At 48.8% G+C, this 23,327-nt stretch overlaps 1 protein-coding gene across 6 annotated transcripts in view; it reads right to left on the bottom strand.

Annotated features, from left to right (window-relative positions):
• The window catches only part of Acacb (acetyl-CoA carboxylase beta), a 106,419-nt gene that overhangs the window by 64,389 nt on the left and 18,703 nt on the right, over positions 1-23,327 (bottom strand). For 3 of the 6 annotated variants that reach the window (XM_085837040.1, XM_085837042.1, XM_085837041.1), the window contains exons 2-3: positions 21,874-22,505; positions 4,393-4,525 (exon numbers count right to left, since the gene is read on the bottom strand). In XM_085837040.1, the coding sequence (XP_085693166.1) occupies positions 4,393-4,525; positions 21,874-22,496 (756 nt within the window). In that variant the 5' untranslated portion in view covers positions 22,497-22,505. Of the gene's footprint in view, positions 1-4,392; positions 4,526-12,482; positions 12,734-21,873; positions 22,506-23,327 lie in introns of those variants that run through there. The other 3 variants (XM_085837043.1, XM_085837045.1, XM_085837044.1) reach the window with 2 other exon arrangements.

Raw genomic sequence — 23,327 nt, 5'->3', positions numbered from 1 at the left:
ACCGAGCACTTGGGAGGCAGAGGCAGAAGGATCTCTGTGAATTCAAGGCCAGCCTGGTCTACAGAGCAAATTCCAAGATAGATAGATAGATAGATAGATAGATAGATAGATAGATAGATAGATAGATAGATGTGTGTGTGTGTGTGTGTGTCTGTGTGTGTGTTGCCAATGGCTGCTGACAGAAGAGGTAAGAAAACCTTTCTTCCAGCATAACATCTAGCCCCAAGGCTCTGGGAGCCTGCACATAGAAATAACACTAAATGGACCCAGTAGCCCAGTAGTGTGTGTGTTTGTATTTGTGTGTATAACAATAATTACAGAAGAGGTCATGAATTTGGGGAATGGGGACACAGACAAGTTGGAGGCAGAGATGGAGACAGATACAGTGCTGTATAGAATGTGCTCACACACACACACACACAAACCTTTAGCAATAACTATACATTTTTGTTTGGTTGGGTTTCTTCTGTGGGTGTGGGCTTTAATACCCTCATCCTAGCTGGCTAGAAGTCAGTCTTCTCCTAGATGCCTTCGGAACAAGAGGTGGAACTCACAGCTCCTCAAGCCACACATCTGCCTGGACATTGCCATGCTCCTGCCTTGATGATAATGAACCTGTCAGCCAGCCCCAATTAAATGTTGTCCTTATAAGAGTTGCCTTGGTCATGGTGTCTGTTCACAGCAGTAAAACCCTAACTAAGACAATCCCCCAGTCTTGCGCGCATCCAACTCGACCAGCAAGAACAACGCTGCAACAGTATCCTTCTGCACAACTCGACCAGCAAGAACAACGCTGCAACAGTATCCTTCTGCACACGTTTATTGGGAGAGCTTGATTGTAGAGGCGAAGAGACCCCGAGCCCAGAACTGGTGCTGCTTATATAGGCCTAGTAGAGGCGTGTCTCACACCCAGATTGGTTATACACTATGCCTCATTAGCATGTTCCTCATCTGATTGGCTACTCTCTCTCAGTATCTCACAGTACCTCATTAACATACCTCATTTGCATGTCTCACATCTGATTGGTTAATCTCTCAGTACCTCATTATCATACCTTATTTGCATGTCTCACATCTGATTGCTTATTCTCTCAGTACCTCATTATCATGCCCGGGCCAGGCAGTGTTTGGTGAAAAACTTTACTGCATAAGTAAGCATTGGTCGTTTGCCCAAACTTATGTGTGGTGGCCAGCAGTAGCCTGTGCCACTCTGCAACAGCACATGTGGCTTCCCACACCCCAGCACTAAAGAAAGACCATCAGCATCTCTCAGGCCTGGAGAGATGGCTCGGTGGGCCTCTGGCTGCTCTGACAGGGGACCCGGGTTCTTCAGTTCTCAGCACCTACACAGCAGATCTTTTATAAGCATCTGTAACTCCAGTTCCAGGAGATCTAGCACCCTCTTCTGTCCTCTGAGAAAACTGCATGCACACTGCATATATACATATACATATATACATATATGTATATATGCAGTGTGTATATATACGTGTATATATACATACATGCATGTGTATATACATGCGTACATACATACAAACAAACAAACAAACAAACATGTATATATATATACATACATACATACATACATATGCTGGCAAACACTCATAATATAGAATACATAAATCTTTTGAGTTGGGCATAATGCTAGCACTCAGGAAGCAGAGACAGGCAGATCTCTGTGAGTTTGAGGCCATCCTGGTCTACACAGAGACTTCCAGGGCAGCCAGGGCTACACAGTGAGACCCTGTCTCAAAAAAAAAAAGAAAAGAAAAGAAAAGAAAAGAAAAGAAAAGAAAAGAAAAGAAAAGAAAAGAAAAAGAATCCAGGCAGAATCTGTCTAGAAACTGAAGAAAGACTTCAAGGTCACGGATATCCTTGCTACAGAATCAAACCCTGTCTCAAAATAAATAATACCCAATCTCCACAGGTAATTAGGCCTCTGGTCTCAAGCTCTGACTCACAGAGCAGTTCCGTCCTGTGTTCTCTCCCACTGCCACACAACCCTAGCCATGCTGCTAAGGCCTGGCCTCCTCAGAAGTGTGGGATGCGACCGCCTCTGTTTAACAGACAGGGAAACTCAGACCCAGTAAGCTCACACTGTGACCTCAGGCCTTGGCCAAGGCTCCTGGCTCTCCTGCATGGCCCTGCTAAGTCTTTGGGGAGCACCACTACAGGGAAGCAAAACTGCAGGGGAGCACGACTGGGGAGGGACACCCCTGGGGAGGAGCACCCCTGGGGAGGAGCACCCCTGGGGAGGAGAATCACTGGGGGGGTGAGCATCACTGGAGAGGCCCACCACTGGGGATGAATGAGTACACCCTAATGTGGCTTTCTCATTGCTAAAGCAAGGCTTGGTTCAGAGGGCTGGAGGTGGCAAGGGAAGACACATTCTTGGAGCCCCATTGTGGGGAGCCAGATCTCCACTCTCATTCCCAGGTAGAGGCTTACTCATGAAACTCCAGTACTGAGGGCAAGCTGGGGTCAGCTACTAGTCAGAAAGTGTGAGAGCCCTGGGCAGAGGCTACCTGAGGCTAGTGAGCTGTGCTGTTCTGAGGAGGAAACACCAGCCACAGTGGAGCCGGCTGCAAAATGCTACATCCATTCCAGTAGTGACACGTGTGACAGGCCCCAAAAACCTGGACACAGTCCAGAGGCGAAAAGTTCACAGAAACTTGGTCTCCTGGAAATTTGGCATCCCCATAGCTAGAATGCCCCAGATTTGTCCCTGCAATAATGTGGAGGGTCTTGCATGCTTTCTTACAGTATTTTACTGGATAAGAGTTAGAAATCTCAGGGCAAGCTACTCCCATATGCAAAAATTTACCATTATCTAGGAAGAAGGAAGATTGTGGTCTAGGGAGGAACTAGAGTAGAAGCTAAGGACTATAGAGAGCTAAGTTACACCCACACACAGGAATTAACAATGGTCTAGGGGGAAGGTGGACTATACAATAGGCTAGAATTGGAACTATGGCAAGGGCACGAAGCCCTGGCCCCTGACTTCTAAGATTAAGCTGACCTTAGGAGGGGCTGCTTTTGATCCCAATTGTTAACATTGATTTTATCCCAGTTGGTTCCAGTTAGCTTTTAAGTACACATTTCTCTGTTTTGTGTAAAAGTCACTTATAAGACTGGTGCTCACTTTGAGACAAATTACTTTCAGCTACCACACTCCCTTGTGTTCATATTTGTTTGTCACCCATTTTCGTCACCAACTCCTTGCCCACCTGTAACCAGGACCCCCGAATTTTTTCTGCAGATTAAGGGGTCTGACTGAGCCCAGTCCACCACAGCAAAACACTCTCCTAATGAGTACAAAATACAAAGTCTAGAAGTGGAGGGGTCCTGGGTTCAGTGGCTAGTACTGCATAGACTGGCCGTCATGGCATACACTTGGGAGGTACAGGTGGGATTATCAGAAGGGCAAGTTTATCCTTGGGATTTGAGGTTAACCTGGGATACACAAAATTCAAAACACAAAACAAAACAAAACAAAAAAACATAAAACAAAACAGGGACTGGAAAGATGGCTCACTGACTGCTCTTTCAGAGGTCCTGAGTCCAATTCCCAGCAACCACATGGTGGCTCACAACCATCTGTAATGGGATCTGATGCCCTCTTCTGGTGTGTCTGAAGTCAGCAATCATGTACTCACATAAAAAAATAAATAAATCTTTTTTTTTTTTTTTTTTGGTTTCTCGAGACAGGGTTTCACTGTGTAGCCCTGGCTGTCCTGGCACTCACTTTGTAGACCAGGCTGGCCTCGAACTCAGAAATCTGCCTGCCTGTGCCTCCCGAGTGCTGGGATTAAAGGCGTGTGCCACCACGCCTGGCTGCAATAAATCTTTAAAAAAAAAAAAAAAGCAATGTCTAGTTCTTTCCCAGGAGACTCTCGGTGTTTGGAGCAAGATGGAAGGAACCATCAAGCCAGGTTCAAATCCCTTCGGCTCCTCTTATTAACCTTGAACAACCTGCATCCCACCTCTGGGCCACAGATTGTCATGAACACAGGAGACATGACCAAGGGACCTGCTCACTGTAGTTCGTGGTCTCCTCTCCTCTAAGAAGCCCTAACCTCTGAAAGTGGCTGGCAGCAGCTTCACTGCTCTACCATCGACTCAGGAAGTGGCTCCACTCCCCAAAGCACTCAGGAGCCTCTTGACCAAGGCCAGAGACTCAGTCTCCCTTTCTGAGGAATGGGCTAATGCGCCCATGCTGGGGCTGGGGGAGGTGAGAAGCTCCCAAAGGCAAACACTCATTGCCCAAACAGATGTCCCAAGAGGAGGCCTCCTCCACCTCTGAAGTGGGAAGAAAAAGCCTGAAGCTGGGCTTCCAAGAAGAAAAGGGCCCGGCCCCCTCAATCACTAGCGTATAAGACGTGTCTCTACCTTCTCTATGACCCTGTTGCCTCCAAAGCGGGTGACAAACTCAGCTGGGGATGCAACGGTGAAATCTCTGTGCAGGTCCAGTTTCTTGTGTTCTCGGCCTCTCTTCACCAGATGGAGTCCAGACATGCTGGGCCTGCGGAGGAAAGGTAGCAGCCGTGAGGGAGGAAGCCTGGGGCCCCCAGGACAGAGTTGGAGCCTGGAGCTGTACGGGCAAAGCCAGTGGCCAGAGTATCATACACACACACTTGCTCACACAGTCACTCACATACATACACACCCTGCACATACTTCATACATACACCCTGTACACACACACACATATCTGGATGAACAAGAAGACTCAAGGCCAGACAGTGCTACCCTAGGAGGCCTGTACTGCTGTCCCTGCCCTGAGATAACTCAGCCCTTACTTGATTGACATGGTCCTGATTTGGGAACTTACAGCAGGGACAGGTGTCCTATGGTCAGGAAGGGGGTCCACACACTATGACTCTTCATCTTCCACCTGTCAAATTTAGTCCCTGTAGCTTCCATGAATATATTTTACAAAACTTTTGTTTTAAAGAACTCAGTACAGGGTCTGGAGAGATGGCTCAGTGGTTAAGAGCACTGGCTGCTCTTCCAGAGGTCCTGAGTTCAATTCCCAGAAATCACATGGTGGCTCACAACCATCTGTAACGGGATCCAATGCCCTCTTCTGGCGTGCCTGAAGACAGCTACAGTGTATATATATACATAAACAAAACAAAACAACCCCACCCCCACAAAAAAGAGCGCAGTACAGAAGTTGTCCTTGTGACAACATCTTTGCTTTCCTTCCTGAACATCCAAACACACCCTCCCTCCCCACCCAGGCCTGGAAATGTGGGAAGGTTGATCTAGCACCAGAGAGGTCTAACTGAAGATCACAGCAGCAACACCCTCACGCCTACCCCACCCCCAACCCACTAATCCCCCAACCCCACCCACCTCACCCCCAACCTCCACCCCATCCCTACCTCAGAGAGACTAAGATGAAGGAAAGAGTGAGAGGATTGGGATAGAGACTTAAGAGAGCCTCTGAGCCAAAGGCAATCTTCCATGTTGGTCAGGGTGCCTGTGCACGTCTGTATGGGAAACGCAGAGAGGAAGGGGACCCACCAAACCCTCTAGACTGTGGTGACCCTCATCCCTGTTGCATGATCAAATCTTTCTCCCTGGAGAGATTTGCCAGCTAAGAGCACTAGCTGCTCTTACAGAGGACTCAGTCCACAGCACCCACATGGGGCTCCCAGCTGTAACTCCAGTTCCAGGGAGTCTGACCCCCCCCCCCCTTTCTGACCTCCATGGGTTACATGCATGGTGCACAGACATATGTGCAGGCGAGCACTCATACACATATAATAAAAATAAATAGACTCTGGAGGCAGAGGCGGGTGGATCTCCTGAGTCTGAGGCCAGCCTGGTCTACAGAGTGAGTGCCAGGACAGCCAGGGCCACACAAGAGAAACCCTGTCTCGGAAAACAAAATAAATAAAAGAAAGGGAGAGAGAAAGAAAGAAAAAGAAGAAGGAGGAGGAGGAGGAGGAGGAGGAGGAGGAGGAGGAGGAGGAGGAGGAGAAGGAGAAGGAGAAGGAGAAGGAGAAGGAGAAGGAGAAGGAGAAGGAGAAGGAGAAGAAGAAGAAGAAGAAGAAGAAGAAGAAGAAGAAGAAGAAGAAGAAGAAGAAGAAGAAGAAGAAGAAAAAGAAGAAAAAGAAGAAGAAGAAGAAGAAACCACCTCTTGAGAAGGTCAGCGTGGGTGACAACTCAATGCTGAGGTTCAGTAAAAGCTTGAAAAACAAAAGAAAAATCACGTGACCAGAGAGGCAGGATGGCTAAGTGGGCAAAGGCACTGGCTGCCGAGCCTGATGACCTGAGTTCAATCCCCAAGACCCATGTGGTGGGAGGAGAGAACCAACTCCTAAAAGTTGTTCTCTGACCTCCACACGGGCACCATGGCACATGCACACACACACACGTATATGCACACACATGTACACATGCACAAAACAAATCATTAAATACACACACATCAAAACATAGTGCGGAGGGTGGTCCCTGCCCCTCTCCCCTGTAACTCCCATGAAAGAAAATTGCTGTTGACTCTGGCATTTCACATCTGCAGTGTTCTACATCTGATACACACACAGACACACACTGCTGAATGGCTGTTCTTAAGGCCTCGGAACCATGGATGTCTGTCCTTTTTTGTCTTTCCTCAGAGCAGGATCCTAATTTGGGGTGACTGGTGGGCTCCCTCTTTTGGGGGGTACTCCTTTGTTTTGCTGGAGCACACCCCTGGCAGCTTCATATCAGACACTGTGTATATCAGCAGCGTGCAATGATGGTGTCCCGACTCTCCCTGGCTTCCTGGTTATCACTGCCAGGAGGCCTGGACTATCTATCTGCTGGATGCTCTGCTGTGTCTGTCTGTTCTTCCTCCCTGGTGTGCCCCGTGGCTTTCATGGAAGACATCCTCAAGTGGCTTTCTGAGAACGCTACGGAAGTGGAGAAGAGGAGGGGGAAGCCGTGGCCACCTTGTGTGTTTGGTGACTGTTTTTTGGAGACTGCTTTGTTTTGTTTTGTTTTGTTTTTTCTGCCCTGGGGTTCAGCCCACTTGTTTGATCTGTGCTGAGTTTCGAAGCCCGTGTCATTGTCCTGTCAGAGCCTCTAAGGGTTTTTGCTTGATTAGTGGGTTTTAATCTTTGATCCTTGGTGACAGCCTGGTTTTCCCATATCTCAAAGCTTTCCTCTTCTTCTATCCCCTGTATCTGATGGTGTCACGGTGCACACAGCCACATCTGTCTCTGTCAGTGAGGCTGTGCCTGTCAGGTCCTCTCAGTCTGGTGTCCTGTTTCTTTACGGTGCTGGGAATGGAACCCAATTCACACACACACAAGGGAAGAACTCTGAGCTATAGCCCCAAACCCTACCTTCTCCATCCAGAAACTCACACCAGGGACTCAAACATCTCCTTACCTCTTTTTTTCTCCCTACTATATGCTGAAGTTTAGATGGTGAAGTTCAGAGGCTAACCCACTACATTATATGCTTTGTTGCAGTTCTGAGGCTAGTCCACTAACCTACTCATTCTCTTCCCTCCTAACCACCCTAGCAGCAAGGCTCTCCATCCTGGCCCTTATGTTGTTGGTGTCCTGGGGTTTGCTTGAGATACTAGGTATGTGAATGTTCCCTTTTAGTTCTCACAGAGCATACATGTTCATGTGTGTTCATGTATGTTCATGTGTGTGCACGTGTGAACATGCGTGTGAAGGCCAGAAGACAGCTTTGGGTGCCATCCCCTGGAATGCCATCCACATACCCTCCCCACTTGAGAATCTCTCACTAGCCTGGGGCTCACCGATTTGGCTGCACTGGCTGGTGGTAACTTCCGCACATCCTCCTGCCTCCACCTCCTAATCCAGACTTTTTTTTTTTTTTTTTTGGTTTTTTGGAGAGAGGGTTTCTCTGTCTATCCCTGGCTGTCCTGGAACTCACTTTGTAGACCAGGCTGGCCTCAGACTCAAGAGCTCTGCCTGCCTCTGCCTCCCAAGTGCTGGGATTAAAGGCGTGTGCCACCACGGCCCGGCGACATTTATCTTTCTATGGGTTTGGGAGAACCAAACTCAGATCCCCAACTTGAAATACTGTCTGAGCCATGTTCTCAACCCAAATGTCCCCTCACGAGAACAGCCTGTCTCCTGACACACCACGGCCCGCTGACCCCAGGGGAAGACAGTAGTCATTGTTCCTCTCCTCAACCAGGTCTCTGGTTTCCAAAGCCACAGCCACTCCACTTCCCTGTGAAGCATTCAACTCCCTCACCTGGAATAAGGGGAGAATATCAGGCACCTCACTCAATATGGCTGCACACTTGCTCAGGATTAAGTGGGTGGTCCGGACCATCCATAGACAGAACATAGAGGGCTCGGTGTGGCCCGTGGCACACCCTCAATGAGCAGCCACACCAGCAGGGTCAGGGTCCAAGAGGAACAGCAACAAGTCACTTGCTTAGCCCACTCCACAAAACCCCCAACTGAACACCAGTCTCTCCTGTCTGTGACTTTCCCTGACAGGCTGATGCCTCTCTGTGTTAGAAAGTCTGACCCCTCACACTCTCAGACATATTGTTCGATTTGATGGAAAAGAAAAATCACCATTTCGAAGCTCAGAACCATCTGTGGTACCACACTGGTTTTAGGTTGGTAATGGAATCCCTTCACCAGGAAGCCAGCAGACTACCCAGAGCACATACAAGACTGCGGGGAAGGCCTTGTCTCCGGCTCCATCTCCAGGGACTGGACTATTTTGATTCTTTTCTGACAATGCTGGAGGCCAACCAACATTGGCTCCAGACAGACGACCTTCCCCGGCACTGGAGCCAAGTAAGGGAGAACCTTTGCGAAGTGCCGTGCGCTGGCCCGGAGCTAAGCCCTGACCTTAGGCGGAAGGAGGAAGGACAGGGCGAGGGCCAAAATGTTCCACAGTGGCTTTGGAAATGGCTCTGAAAAGCAATCAACAACGGAGCTGCCAAGCGCCAGACTCAGTCAGCTGTTGGGCATAAGACTTGGGCAGCGCTGTTCGGGGATGGGAGGAAAACGATGTTTTCAAGGGCAAACAGCGAACTGGCCCTTCTCGATGCGACTGCTCCGGATAAAAAAGGCTGCCATCTCCTGCTCGGAATAACGAGACAGGGGTTCAGAGAGGTCCTCTGGCCTCAAGTCCCGCAGCTGACAAGCAGCAGAGCTGGGCTGGTAATCCAACTCTATCTCACCTCAGATTTTCAAACTGAGGTAGGAAAGATTGATTAGGGTACAAAGGCGAAGCACTGCAGGGTTGTCTCTGAAAATGAGTGTGGGCATGGAGGTGAGATCAGAGACGTTGCTCAACCCTGTGCAAATACACAGCATGGCCACAGACACCAACAGAGCTCCAAGTTTCTGATGTAGAATCGGCTGCCCCGTGACCTCAGGATGCCCCTCCAACATCCCGTGCCTCCTCTCACAGGATGAAATATTCAGGGGACCCAAAGGGGGAAGTGGTAGTGTACACCTGAAATCCCAGAGCCTGGGAGGCAGAGGAGGGAAGGTCATGAGTTCAAGGCCAGCCTGAGAAGCATAGACAGACTCTGTTTCAACAAAACAAATTCGGGATGGGTCAGGCAAGTCTGACAACGTGAGTCCAAGCCCTTCAACCCACAGGGTGGAAGGAGAGACGCAACTCAAGCAAAGTATCCTGACCTCCACAGGTGTACCATGGCATGCATGGGAGTGTGCGCACACACACACACACACATGCACACACACATATACCAATAAATGTTTTTAAATAAATTAAATAAACATGAAGCCATCTAGGGAAGTGGGTGTGTCACTAAGCAATATGACACTTGCCTAAGGTGCAGCAGACCTTGGGTACTGTCTTAGGACCGAAGAACAAAGAATCTAGAAAAGGATAAACAGGATGTACACTGAAGGAGACTTGTCCCTAATAGGAATGTCCCAGCTGCCCTCCCTGTCCAGGGCCCTGGTGTTCTCCAACACTCTAATCCCTTGCCCTCTACCATCCTGACCACCAGGTGATGGGTGGAAGGCAGTGTGAGTGCTGCGTTTCTGTTGTCAGTAATGGAAGCACAGGGAGAAGACTTGGAGCCAGGGGAAGCCACTGAATTTACTTCCCTACAGACAACTCAATACTGGGATCCCAGGAGCTGCAGAGATGGCTCAGTTGTTAAAGAGAGCTTGCTGTTCCTTTTGGGAAGCCAGCACTCAAATTAGGTGGCTCACAGCTACCTGTAATCCATTTCCAGAGGATCTGGCGCCCTCTTCTGGCCTCTGATGGCATACACACTCTCGCATGCACATGCACATGCACATAACATGCACACATGCACCCATGTATGCACATGCATACACACACACAGCATATACAGATACACATACATGCACACACACATAGAAATAAATCAAATCTTAGATATAACTATGATACCAGATAAATAGACCTTCTATAATTTCTATTTCAATGTTTTAATTTATTTGGGGGTGGGCTGCACGTACTACCATGTATGTGGAGAGAAATCAGAGGGCAATGTTTAGAAGTCAGTTCTCCCCTTCCACTAGGTAGATTCCAGGAATTGCCTGCTGCCCTGGCTTGCCAGCCCAACCCTTGGGAATTTCTCAGGCCATACAACCTCCGGATGCCTTCTGGAATGATACCAGGTCAAGGGTGAGCAATCAGTGTCCCTGGGCCGATCTTAATCTGCTGTGAATGATTTAAACAGATTTAAGTGGTTCTGGGGTTGGGGGGGGTCCAAAGAATTCTATATTATGAAATACAACAAATCATACAAATGGCCCATTTCAAGGTCCTTTAATGGAACACAGCCAGTCCCATATAAACGGGTAGCTACTGCCACAGGAAACAGCAGTGAGTAGCTGTGAGAAGCTGTATTATCACAAAATATTTACTATTTGGCCTTTTAGGAAAACAGCACACTGACCCTGAGCTAGGCTGACATGGGGGCTTCATCAGCAGGCTATAGACCTATATAACATATGTACATTATATATATCCCAGCACTCAACATATATATATATATATATATATTTAACAGGGAATACATATCTGTAATCCTAGCACTCAGAAAACAGAGGAAGAGGAAGCCGCGGGAGATTAAGATACCCTTGGGTGTAATGGTGAGTTCAAGGCCAGCCTGGGCTAAGTAAAAGCGTGGTGGTGCACCTTTAATCCCAATACTCTGGAGGCAGAGAAACTGGATGTTGTAGCATGTGAGATTGGCTGACACCTACAAGCATGGCAAGTCACAGCTAGTTAATACTTCAGGTGTTAAAGTCTGCCCTCTGTCCCACTACTGAGGACTTCTAGCAAAATGTGCCACAGGCTTCCCAGAAACCAGCGAGTGAAGCTGTGTGCCAATAAAACTTTATTTATGTACTCTGGCCTTTGAATTCCTCCTAGTTTGTTTGTTTGTTTTTTACATGAACAGTGTTCTTCTCTTGATTGTTTTCAATTATTTAAAAGCATAAGAACCACTGCCCTCAGGCCAGATAAATGCAGATAAACTCATAATTTGCAGAGCCAATTTGGGAAAAAGAAAAGAAAAAAAAAAAAAAAAAAAAGACGAGCTGAAGAGATGACTCAGCAGTTAAGAGCACTGGCTCCTAACCTGACCTTGAGTTCAATTCCCAGCAACCATATGGTAGCTCACAACCATCTGTAATGGGATCTGATGCCCTCTTCTGGCATGCAGGTGTATATGCAGATAGAGCATTCATATACATAAAATAAATCTTAAAAAAAAAAAAAGACTAATAGCAGGTTACAATAAATATGGTTCAACTTTATAAATTAAACATCTGCACTGAAAACAAGATTTGCCAAGTATCAGCTGTTGATCCAGGTGGAATTATATCTTTACTCTTCTTCGTGTTTATAATTTCCTGAGTTTGTTCATTTGGGCTTTTTTGGGGGGCTTTACATGTGTGGGTTTTCCTATATAACTCAAGCTGGCCTCTAACTCAATCCTCCTGCCTCAGCAGTGCTAGGATTATAAATGTGTACCGCACTCCCTTATCCGGGCTGAATTCTCAGCAGAGAATACAGCATCCCTTTGGTGAGTGGTTTAGAGTGCAATAAAATGAAAGAGAAAAGGAAAACAGTGGGGTACGCTCAGAAAGCGACCTCAAATACAAAGCCTGCTCAGGGTGTCTGGGTTTTCTCAAGGCTTCTGCCTCAAAAAGTGTTGCCTCCCACAAACGTTATTTTCTCAAGGCCAAAGGGATAAAGACGGAGGGAAGAGTAGTGCGTCCCAGGGAAAAACCTTAAGGCACCTGTGTGGTGGGCAGAGCTCTCTAAACACCGTCACTGGTTGCCCACCTAGGCCGCAAGTTTAAGCGGTGGGATCCTTCCTGCAGCGGCCAAGCTAAGCTCACATCTCTTCGGGCGGAAGAAGGGGAAAGGCGAGGTGCTAAGGGGCAGACAGTTGACCTGGACGGAGAGGGGTGCGTTAAGTTTGCAAAAGCAGTTATGAAAATCGCGGGCTTACTTACTTTCCTGAGAGCTCAGGGAAACAGACCTTGCATTTGGCAGGGCTCATGTTGCCCAGCCCACCGGGCCAATCCCAGCCGGGCGGGGGATGCGCAGTTTGCACCCCCTAATCACAGGAAGCGAGCAAGCCTGGCTCCCAAGGCACAGCAGGGTCACCAGCTCGCCACCAGAGGTGGAGGCGTCCTCGGGGAGGGGCCCTGGCCGCAGCTTGTAACAGCTGTGGGTCGCGGGACAGCGAGCCTCCCCGGCCATCCCGAACTGTTCCAGACTCTTGGAAACCCAAACCAAGGCCCGCCTGGCCACGCCCTCCCCAGGCCACACCTCTCACCGGGCACCCAGATTCCACCCATGCTGATAGTCTGGCCACGCCCTCCACATCCCGCTTAGGCCACGCCCCATGGGCCAAACCTTCCATCCTGCTCCCAGCCACGCCAGGTCACACCCCCAGGGACTTGTCCCGCCCAGACCCCGCCTCCTCCGGGGCTGTCCCTGCGCCATACTTCTGCCCCTGACCTTGAGTTTAGGACTCAAGGATGTATCTCATGTCCCTCCCCAGAATCCCTCCCGAGAGGTGGCGGTTGTGGGTTCCACAGCCCTCTGCACTGTCGTCCAGATTTTGGACACCCGTAGGAGGGATCCGAGGAAAATACTGAAAACTTTTCAGAAGAGGGAGGTCGCTTCGGAGCCTCTTAAGACCTCCCTCCAACAAGCACTTGACTTTTAAAGTTATATTTACTTTTTTAAAATTTATTTATTTATTTATGGGCGGTTAGTGGCCCTTCTTCAGCAAGTGTGGAGATAAACCGACTTGTTGGGCTGGTGAGATGACTCAGCGGGTAAGAGCACCGACTGCTCTTCCAAAGGTCCTGAGTTCAAATCCCAGCAACCATATGGTGGCTCACAACCATCCATAACAAGATCTGGTGCCCTCTTCTGGTGTGTCTGAAGACAGTTACAGTGTACTTACACATACTAAATAAAAAAATCTTAAAAAAGAAAAAAAGAAACCGATTTGTGGGAATCGGTCCTCGCCTTACTACTTGAGTCCTGGGGATTGAACTCTGGTTAACAGGATTGGTGGCAAGCGCTTTTACCGTCGGGGGCCACCTCGTTGCCCACCAGGATCCCTGTTACGCATCAACAGAACGCGGACAAGCCCGGGAGCCCCCGTCTCATCCCCACCGCTCCTTAGCAGCACAGATGAGGAAGGCGTGGACCAGAGATGGACGTGAATCGTTGGGACAGGACTGTACTTAAGTAGGTTCTGAAGATCATCCAAACGAGCATCCCCATGAGCCATTGGGGGAGGGGCTGGGGGCGTGGCTTAGTGGTCAAGCACTTGTTCGCTGAGCTGCAAGTCTGGGGTCTCCCTCTAGGGGGCACTAAGCACCCTGCCTCCACAACTGGGAGCCTTGCCCGGGTTATACACGAGTCCGAGGTTAGATGTGTTAGATCGTATGTTAGACACTTGAAGGAAAATAAAACGGGTGAGCAAAATTCTCGGTTAGGATTTTCTAGAAGGTTCCCCCATGGTTTTAACTTCTCCTCCTCAAAAAAGGAGAAAAAGGAGGAAGGGAGGGAAGAGAAGGAGGGAGGTAAGGGAAATGTCTTTCTTTTTGGAAGTTACCCACCAGCATCCAAAAGTATCCATCCTCCCGCCGACCCAATTTAAAGTAACCCCATAAAAAACGGGGGAGGGGGGAGGGATGAAGATACCCAAAACAGCCCTCCCTGCCCAGCTCAGGATCCTGCAGAAGAGCCCTGCGCTGCAGTTTCCTGGCAGCCAGAGAGGTTTTTATCTCCAAACTCCCAACACTCCCTCAATGTTCTGGGGATAGTCTACTTCCCTGCTAACAGCGTGAAGGGCGCCTGCAACTTTCACCGGGGGTTCTAGGGACAGCGGTTCACACAGCCGGACCATGAGATCAAGCAGCAGCAGCAGCTGCTGCTGCAGCAAACTTGATATGGATTTGCCCGAATTCTTTTTGGCAGGAGAAAGCAAATTGCAGCACACAGAGAGATTTGATCCCAGCATTATGGTATGTTGACAGTCCGGACTCTCGGTATACCTGGTAGTGACACTTTACAACCGTGATCTTCTGCCTCAGCCCCGCAACGCTACCCTAACGTGAAGAGGCAAGCAGATGCAGCACATCCCAGTGGTCCCGTCTGTACTCCTCCATGCCACCAAGGTCATCAGAAACAAGTCTGAGAAGTCACTGGGCTCAAATTCCTTTTTGGTTTTTCCACAGCTGCCCAGGCAAAGCCTTGGGTTTGGGCTAACCTCTTGCCTCAGCTGTCCTAGTAGGCTCAACTACGGGTGGTTGCCACTATACCCTGGTGGATTTTCCTCTATCGGTATTTAATATTAAGGAATAAAAGATAGAAGCTGGTGAGATGGCTCAGCAGGTAAGAGCACTGACTGCTCTTCCAGAGGTCCTGAGTTCAAATCCGAGCAACCACATGGTGGCTCACAACCCGTAATGAGATCTGACGCCCTCTTCTGGTGCATCTGAAGACAGCAACTGTGTACTTATAATAATAAATAAATCTTTAAAAAATAATTCTAAAAAAAAAAAAGAGGAATAAAAGATGGGAAGGAAGGAGTACTACACACCCTGGTGTCTTGTTCTGCCTCGTGCAAACACCAATGGCTGTGCCCCCCACCCCTCCATCTCTCCACCCCACTCTTTTTTTTGAAATTTTTTTATTAAATATTTTCTTTATTTACATTTCAAATGCTATCCCGAAAGTTCCCTATACCCTCCCCCCTCCACCCCACTCTTAGCTTCCCCCACCGCCCAAACAGAATCTCACTTAGCTGAGGCTGGCCTTGAACTCCTGACCTTCCTGCCTCAGCCTCCCAGGCATGAGCCACCTTCCCCAAACAGCTGTGCTTTTGATTGAAGTAGCTCAAATGGGGCTGTGGCCCTGCCTCATTTTTAAGCCTTTCTCTTGGCCTATGAGCAGCTAAATTTTTTGTTTGTTTTTTTGTTTGTTTGATTGTTTGTTTGTTTTTTCAAGACAGGGTTTCTCTGTGTAGCTCTGGCTGTCCTGGAACTCACTCTGTAAGACCAGGATGGCCTCAGAGATCCACCTGCCTCTGCCTCCCAAGTGCTGGGATTAAAGACGTGTGCCACCATGCCCAGCAAGCAGCTAAATTTAACTTTTGGGTATTACAGAGGGAAAATCTTGGTCAGTGACAAGAAACAGGCAGGTCAGCAAGGGCCTGATGGCAAGTGGCTAGCTGTGGGGTAGAAAGCTGTGGATTGACAATCTTGGCCTGTCCTTAGCCTGCAGTGTGACCTGGATTGAATCTCTTGTCTACACCTTCTGATCTACAGAACCATTGTTCAGTTGGCTGTCACCAAAAGAAAACTCAGGGGTAGTGCTCCGGTTCAGTTGGTAGTGTTTGCCCAACACACAGGAAGCCCAGGCACAGTCTCCAGCGCTGTGTAAACTGCTTATGGAAACAGGAGCCTGTGACCCCAACTCTTGGGAGACAGAAGCAAGGAGGTCAGGAGGTCAGCCTCAGCCAGCCTGAGTTCAGTCCTTAGGACTCATAAGGTAGGAGAAGTGACTCCAGAATGTTGGCCTCTGATCTTCGCACACACACTGTGACACACAGGCACACACACACTCAGCACAACCATATATATGTACTACACATACCACATACACACACATGAGCACATACATACACATGACCACATATTACATACAATCACACATACTAGCACCCACACTAAAACACCCACACTGCACATAGAACCACACACATGCCACCATACACACAGTCATACACACACACACACACACACGGGTACAACTGTGAAATCCCAGCATTTTCTGTGCCCATGTGTGCTAAGGACTGCTTCTGCACAGGACACACGTGCAGAGTCCTCTCTTTGAACTCCCAGGGCCCAGTGTGCTTTGGGTCTTGGAACATGGTTTCTAGAAAGGCAAAGCTGTCCTCTTCGTTATCACATGGATGTTTGTGCAGCAGCATGAGCGGGCCTGCAGGTAAGGGGGCTCACACCAGTGAAGAACGCTCCGTCTCATAGCACTGCAGTGTTGTGATCCTGAACCTGTCTTGTCCCACTCTGTTGACCCCACAGCATGCAGCCAACACCATGGTGTGTCCCTGAACAAGGGCAGTGTCAGAGGCTGTTTTGCCACACCCTGTGCTGTGCTTGTTGACTCTGTTTCTGTGTGAGTTGTGTGAAAATTTCAGCCCTCAAGGACCAACCAAGTCCAGGGAAGGGCCAAAGAGAATCAATATCCACTAACCTATTCATCTATCAATTCCTCTACCCATCCATTTATCCATCCTTCCATCTGCCCATCCATCTATCTGTCCATCCATCTAGTCACCCATCCATCTGTCCACCTATCAACCTACATCTGTCCATCTCTCTTTCATCCATCTATCTAACCACTCGTTCATTCATCCATCCATCTACCATCCATCCAACCATCCATCTGTCCACCCATCAATCCATCCACCCACCCATCCATCTACCATCCATCCACCCACCTACTCATATGTCTATCCGTCTATTCATTGATCCACCAACAATCCATACATTGATTTCCATGTTTGTCTAAGTATTTACCACGCCCCCCCCAAATGCAGATTTTGTCTGAAGAGGGTACACATTGCTGGTTTCATCCATGCATTTGGCCAATATTCAAAGCCTACCTACCTTCAGCCAGCGCATGGTGGTGAAGAAAGACAGACCCTACACTTAGGGACTTGCTTCCCAGCACAGGAGAGAGGTGACACAGAAGGAACCAGATAAAGACATAAAAGGCAGAACCAAGAGTTGTGAGAGCCACAGAGCAGATAGTACAGAAGCTAGCAGCTGGATTCTTTAAAGGTGGGTCAGCGTAAGGGAGCCCTGGATGGCTGGATACATTACAAAGTGAAAAGGCCAGTCCTTCCTCTTTATCTCCAGGAATACTAAGATATCGACAGACAGCCGAGCCAAAGCATATGTCTGCCATTACAAGTGCAAGTCCCAAGCTGGGCACAATGGTCGCTGCCTGCCTTTAATCCAAGCACTTGGGAGGCAGAGGCAGGCAGACTTTTGAGTTTAAGGACAGCATCATGGTCTACAGAGCAAGTCCCAGGACTGCCAGAGCTACACAGAGAAGCCCTGTCTCAAAAAGCAAAGGGAGAAAGAGAAGGAGCAGGAGGAGGAGGAACAGGAGGAGAAGGAGAAGGAGGAGGAGGAAGAGGAGGAAGAGGAAGAGAACATACAGTTTCGATGTGGAACTGTCAGGCCTGGTGGGAACAAAGAAACCTTTAGTATGGAAGAAACAACGAGCCAGAAAGAGGAGGGCTTTGGGTTGGAAAAGGGAGGACAGGCAGGAAGGGCAGGAGCTTCCACCTGCTGTGGCGGGTCCAGCAGGAAGAAGCCCATGAGGGTGAAGCAGAGCTGCGGCCGCAGGGCTTGATCAGAAACTACAGAGGACCACAGAGCCCCAGGCACAACCAGCTCTGCCACAGCTCTGTCCTAAAGTCAGAGTCCTGGACAGATACCAAGGCCATCTCCTGGGGCCGCCACTATCTGTCTTTGAAATGGGAAAAAGCCTAAAGCACTCAGCTAAACATCTCGTCTGGATTTCTTTCTCCAGAAGCTGGGTACCTCGAGATTTTCGGGGACTAGCTAGCAGCGGCTGCAGTGTGCGTATATCCCACCCACCCCACACCTGGCTGAAGTTCTCGTGCTGGAGAATTCATATCTGGAGATGGGGCCTTGGGGAATTAGGGTTGGATAAGGTCATGAGGCTCTGATCCCCCATCCCACGATGGCATTAATGGCTTTATAAGAAGAGGAAGGCACTAGGAAGGCAGAGGCAGGCGGATTTCTGAGTTCGAGGCCAGCCTGGTCTACAAAGTGAGTTCCAGGACAGCCAGGGCTATACAGAGAAACCCTGTCTCAAAAAAACCAAAAAAAAAAAAAAAAAAAAGAAGAGGAAGGGAGGCCTGAGTTATCACTCTGGCTTGTCTTCTCTTGTGGCGCCTCTGCCGAATTAGGATTCTGTGTGAGGATGGGTCACAGGGCCTGCTCTGCTCTTGGAATGCTCAGAATCAAGTGAACCTCCTCTATTTTTTCCATTTACTCAGCCTCAGGTATTTTGTTATAGTAAAAAAGGAAAAAAAAAAAAAACCAGACTGAGACAGCAACTGAACAGGAAAAATGAGAAGAAAGGAGGTCTCCTGGATTCTGCTGACTCAGGCTTGTTTGCACACCTGTCTTCTATGGGCAAGCTTCACACCCTCCCTGCTCCAGCTTGCCACGAGTGTCTGGCCGGCCAAATGCCTGGCCCACACTGTTGCTATATAAAATACCTAGAGGTGGCTGATGTGGCCTGATCTCCAGGCTCCCCCAGACCAAACCCAAATGGAATCTCTCAGGCCAAGGGCCACATAATCATATCAGGGACAGGACACTCTTCAAGAAATTGAAGCTGGGGCTGCGTGCTAAGGGTGCACTGTGGAGAGCCTTTGGGGTACCACTTGGCAGGAGTCTGACATTGGCCAAGGACAAGGAAATGAGCTTCAGGCAGGAATCTGACATTAGGGCATAATAAGGAAGGAAATTTCGGCAAGAATCTAACTTTAGGCTCTAATAGAGAAGTAAGGTAATGCAGGGATTTTAGTCTTAGGGTGGAAAAAAAGAACTAGGCTTCAGGCAAAATTTTGGGCTTGGACGAGGAAGTGGGCTCAAGTATTTTGGTCGTTATGATGAGCCCTTTAAACAACTGTCATGGCAGCACAGCACATACAATTCCATGCTGCCTTGTTAGCTCCTTATTGTACTGCTTGCCCAAAATACTTGCATGTAATTAAAATGGTACAAAAAGTGGATTGGAAAATAAAATTTGCCTTCAGTCTCAGAATTGACTGGGGTCACGCTACAATGTTGTCTAACTGTCTTTTTTTTTTTTTTTTCTGAGACAGGGTTTCTCTGTATAGTCCTGGCTGTCTTGGAACTCACTTTGTAGACCAGGCTGGCCTCGAACTCAGAAATCCGCCTGCCCCTGCCTCCCAAGTGCTGGGATTAAAGGCGAGCGTCACCACACCCGGTGTCTTTTTTCTTTTTAATACTCCCACACTGGAGAAAATGTTGACTGACTGAGCAGGATTGGTCTCTGGTGTTGGTGTTGTTGTTGTTTTGATACAGGACCTCCCTTGTTTGCTTACTGTGTAGCCCAGGCTGTCTTGGAACCCACTCTGTAAACCAGGCTGGCCTCAAAACACACAGAAATCTGCCTGCCTCTGCCTCAGAAACTACAAAGGGCAACAGAGCCACAGGCTCAGTCCTTCCTGACACAGTTCTGTCTTAAAGGATTAAACGGGTGCCAGCATGCCCAGCTAGAGGACATGAGATGCTGGGAGCCAAACTCGGGTCTTGTTAGAGCAGTACACACTCAGTGACTAAGCCCTCTCTACAGCTGGAGTTTTAAACACACCTAACTGTGTAACCTTAGGTGTGGGGGGGGGGGGGGGGGAAGAACAGGTATTCGAAACCACACCTGTCTCTTTCTTTTGTTCTCTTCCCTCCTCTCTTTCTTGCCCCCACCTGTCCCTCTGTGCCTGTCTCCCTCCCTCCTCCCCTGCTACAACAGGATTTGGCTGTGTAAACTATCCAGAGACTCGTGGAACTCACTATATAGCCTAGGAAAGCTTTGAACTCCTATTCCTTCAGCATCAGGCTCCCAAATGCTGGGATCACAGGCACTCATGACCACACCCAGCTCCCCCCAGCTCCCTCCATTTTTAACAGGCTATTTAGTAAATGCTAAATACCTTGGAAATATTAATTTGTTGAATCTGAATCCTCAAAACCTTTGAGACTCTAAGATTCAGGAAACAATAACAATGTTACAACTTTGTCAAGCCTGCCTTCTTGGTAAATCAATTCACACAGTTAGAGCCTCCTTGACCTCTAGGTTTTTTTTTTTTTTTTTTTAAGATTTATTTATTATTATAATATCTAAGTACACTGTAGCTGTCTTCAGATACACCAGAAGAGGGCGTCAGATCTCATTATGGATGGTTGTGAGCCACCATGTGGTTGCTGGGATTTGAACTCAGGACTTTCAGAAGAGCAGTCGGTGCTCTTAACCACTGAGCCATCTCTCCAGCCCAACCACTAGGTTTTAGACTCACACTGATATGATAACCACTAGCTACTTGGGGTTGTTTACACTTTATATAACTTTATAGAATTTTTAATTGGCCAGGTGTGATGGCCCATGTTTGAAATCCCAGCATTCAGGAGGCAGAGGTAAGAAGATCAGAGAATCAAGGGCACCTTCTGTTACACAGGAAGGAAGAGAGAGAGAGAGAGAGAGAGAGAGAGAGAGAGAGGAAGAAAGAGGGAGGAAGGAAGGAAGGAAGGAAGGAAGCTAGAAAGTGATTCCGTGGGAAATCGCATGCCACAAAGGCATAAAAGACCCCAAGTTTGGATTCCTTAAAGCCAGATGTGACAATAGACATCTGTGGTGACTCCACTCTGGGGAGGCAGAGGAAGCAAGGATTCCCAGGGGTTCGCCGGCCAGCCAGTGTACTGCAGCAGGGAGCAGCAGGCTCAGTGAGAGACCCTGCCTCAACATAAGACAAGGACAATGACATGGCTCAGCAAAGCGCAATGTCCTGAGCTCCACCCTCAGAACTGACTGTAGAGTTGTCCTCTGACCTCCACACCTGCACTGTTGCATGGGCATGCTCCCATGCACATGCGCGCACACACACACACAGAGCCGCACCTGCAGTGACTCTGCAGGGTTTGGCTTTGACGATACAGCTGATAGTAGGTGACAGAAGTTGAGCTTCTGCTGTCTAGGCACCAGTGGGGATTTGTTTACTGTTGGATGAGGGAAAGAAGGAACTGCGGTCTCATTAGGAGGCAGGAAGATCTCCCTCTAGTGATCACCTGGGGGTTTTTAACTGGTAACTTGTCACCCACAAGATCATCGTGCCCAGCTTGGCTGAGAGCTCTAGAAAGCCACTTTCCTGGCACGGAACCCTGTGCACTCGGCAGGTGTACACAGCAGGTGCATACAGCCGGTGTAAACAGTAAGTATAAACAACAGGTGCACTCAGCAGGTGCACACAGTAGGTACAAAGAGCAGGTGCACACAGCAGGTGTACACAGCAGGTGCACAATCAGCAATTCTGAAAGGAAGGAACAGGAAGCAAAGAAGACAGGCTTTGCCTTCTGCTCTTCAACATGGCTACCCCTTCAACATGGCTTCTAACACACATGCGTTAGAAGATCAGAGGGAGGAGCCAAGGAAGGAAGCCAATCCCGCTGCAAAATCAGAGATACAAATCTTACTGCTAAATCATATTCCCGGTATGAAGAGAAGGTCCGTTACCTCATAGTAGGCACGTGAGATTCAGGATCACTTGTGTTCAATGCAGCCTCCTGGGACAGAGTGCCCAGGCTAGCCCTGCTGCTCTTCCGGGAGGAGTTCTGGAAGGAGCCGGCACTAGGGTCCTCATCAGAGGAGTTGTCATCCAGGGAGCCCAGGATAAAGCTGGTCATCAGCTGTCTCTTGATGTGTGCCTGCTTCTTGTCCTCTCTGGAGGGGGATACTGTCCTCTGGCTTGGAGGCTTGGCTGGGAAGGACAACCCATTAGCATCTGGAACCTCTGAGCCCGGGGCGGCTGTCCAGTTGGTTTGGAGTTCTGGGGAGGGCCAGGTGTCATTGGAAGACAGTGGGTTCCTCGGAGGCTTCTGGTATGAGCTTGGCAGGGAGTTCCTCTGCTGACTGGCATCTCTGGGACCTCTGTAGGACAGACAGCTGCGGTCGCCATGTTCCTGCAGCTGTTCCTCTGACAGCTCCGAGGCTGAAAGGGACTCCTCGCTTGAAAGGAGACTGGCTTCCACCTTACTGTTGGTGAGCGGCTTCGAGTCTGTCATCTTCCCCCAGATTTTTAGCCAGGAAAAGGTCAGGCAGGAAAACACCAGGCAAGTCAGAAAGAGAAGCAAGACCATTCAGGCAACCTGTCAAGGGAAGAGAGAGTTTATAGCTACGATCAACAGACTTCTCTCCTAACACAGCGCGTGGGGCAAGGCTATTGGGGTCCCTCGTACTGGAGGAAGTACAATGAGCAGAGATGGGGTTCTCCTCCGATCTCAGCGCGTCCCGTGCCTGTGGCCCAGGGCACGTTGCTAACCTAGATGTGTGTATACACTGTGGTTTGAATGTGTGCTCCCGGAGTTCATGTGTGATCGTCAATGAGACAGTGCTACAGGGAGCAAGCAGGAAAACCATGGCGGTGGGAAAAGGTCTGCTGTCACAAGGCGGGTCTCGTGCTCTCTTGCCCGTCTGTCTCTGCCACAGGATGAGGCACCGAAGAGTCTCATTAAACACAAGCTTTTCAACTTTGGCCTTCCCAGACTCAAACCAGGAATGAAGGCTCTATGCTCTTGGGGCTGGAGAAATGGCTCAGCAGCTAAGAGCACTGGCTGTTCTTGCAGAAGACCTGGCCCACATGGCACCTCACAGCTCTAATTCCAGTTTCAGGTGAGAAAAAAAATAGACATATCTGTTCCTTTTTTGTAATGTATTTGTTTTTATTTTATGTTAATCCAATGTTTTGCTTGCATGTATGTTTGTGTTTGTCTGATCCCCTGGGACTGGAGTTACAGACAGTTGTGAGCTGCCATGTGGGCGCTGGGAATTGAACCTGGGTCCTCTGGAAGAACAGCTTGTACTCTTAACCTCTGAGCCATCTCTCCAGCCCCCAACATATCTGTTCCTTATAAAGGACATAGTCCCAGATGTCTTAAGATCACATACCAACGCATGCTTAGCATAAGCCA

Source organism: Mus caroli, unplaced genomic scaffold (assembly GCF_978045245.1).
Source record: "Mus caroli unplaced genomic scaffold, Mus_caroli_1 scaffold_4, whole genome shotgun sequence".
NCBI classification, from domain to species: domain Eukaryota; kingdom Metazoa; phylum Chordata; class Mammalia; order Rodentia; family Muridae; genus Mus; species Mus caroli.
Note: the sequence above shows the minus strand (reverse complement) of the source record. Positions and strands in the feature narration are given on the sequence as shown.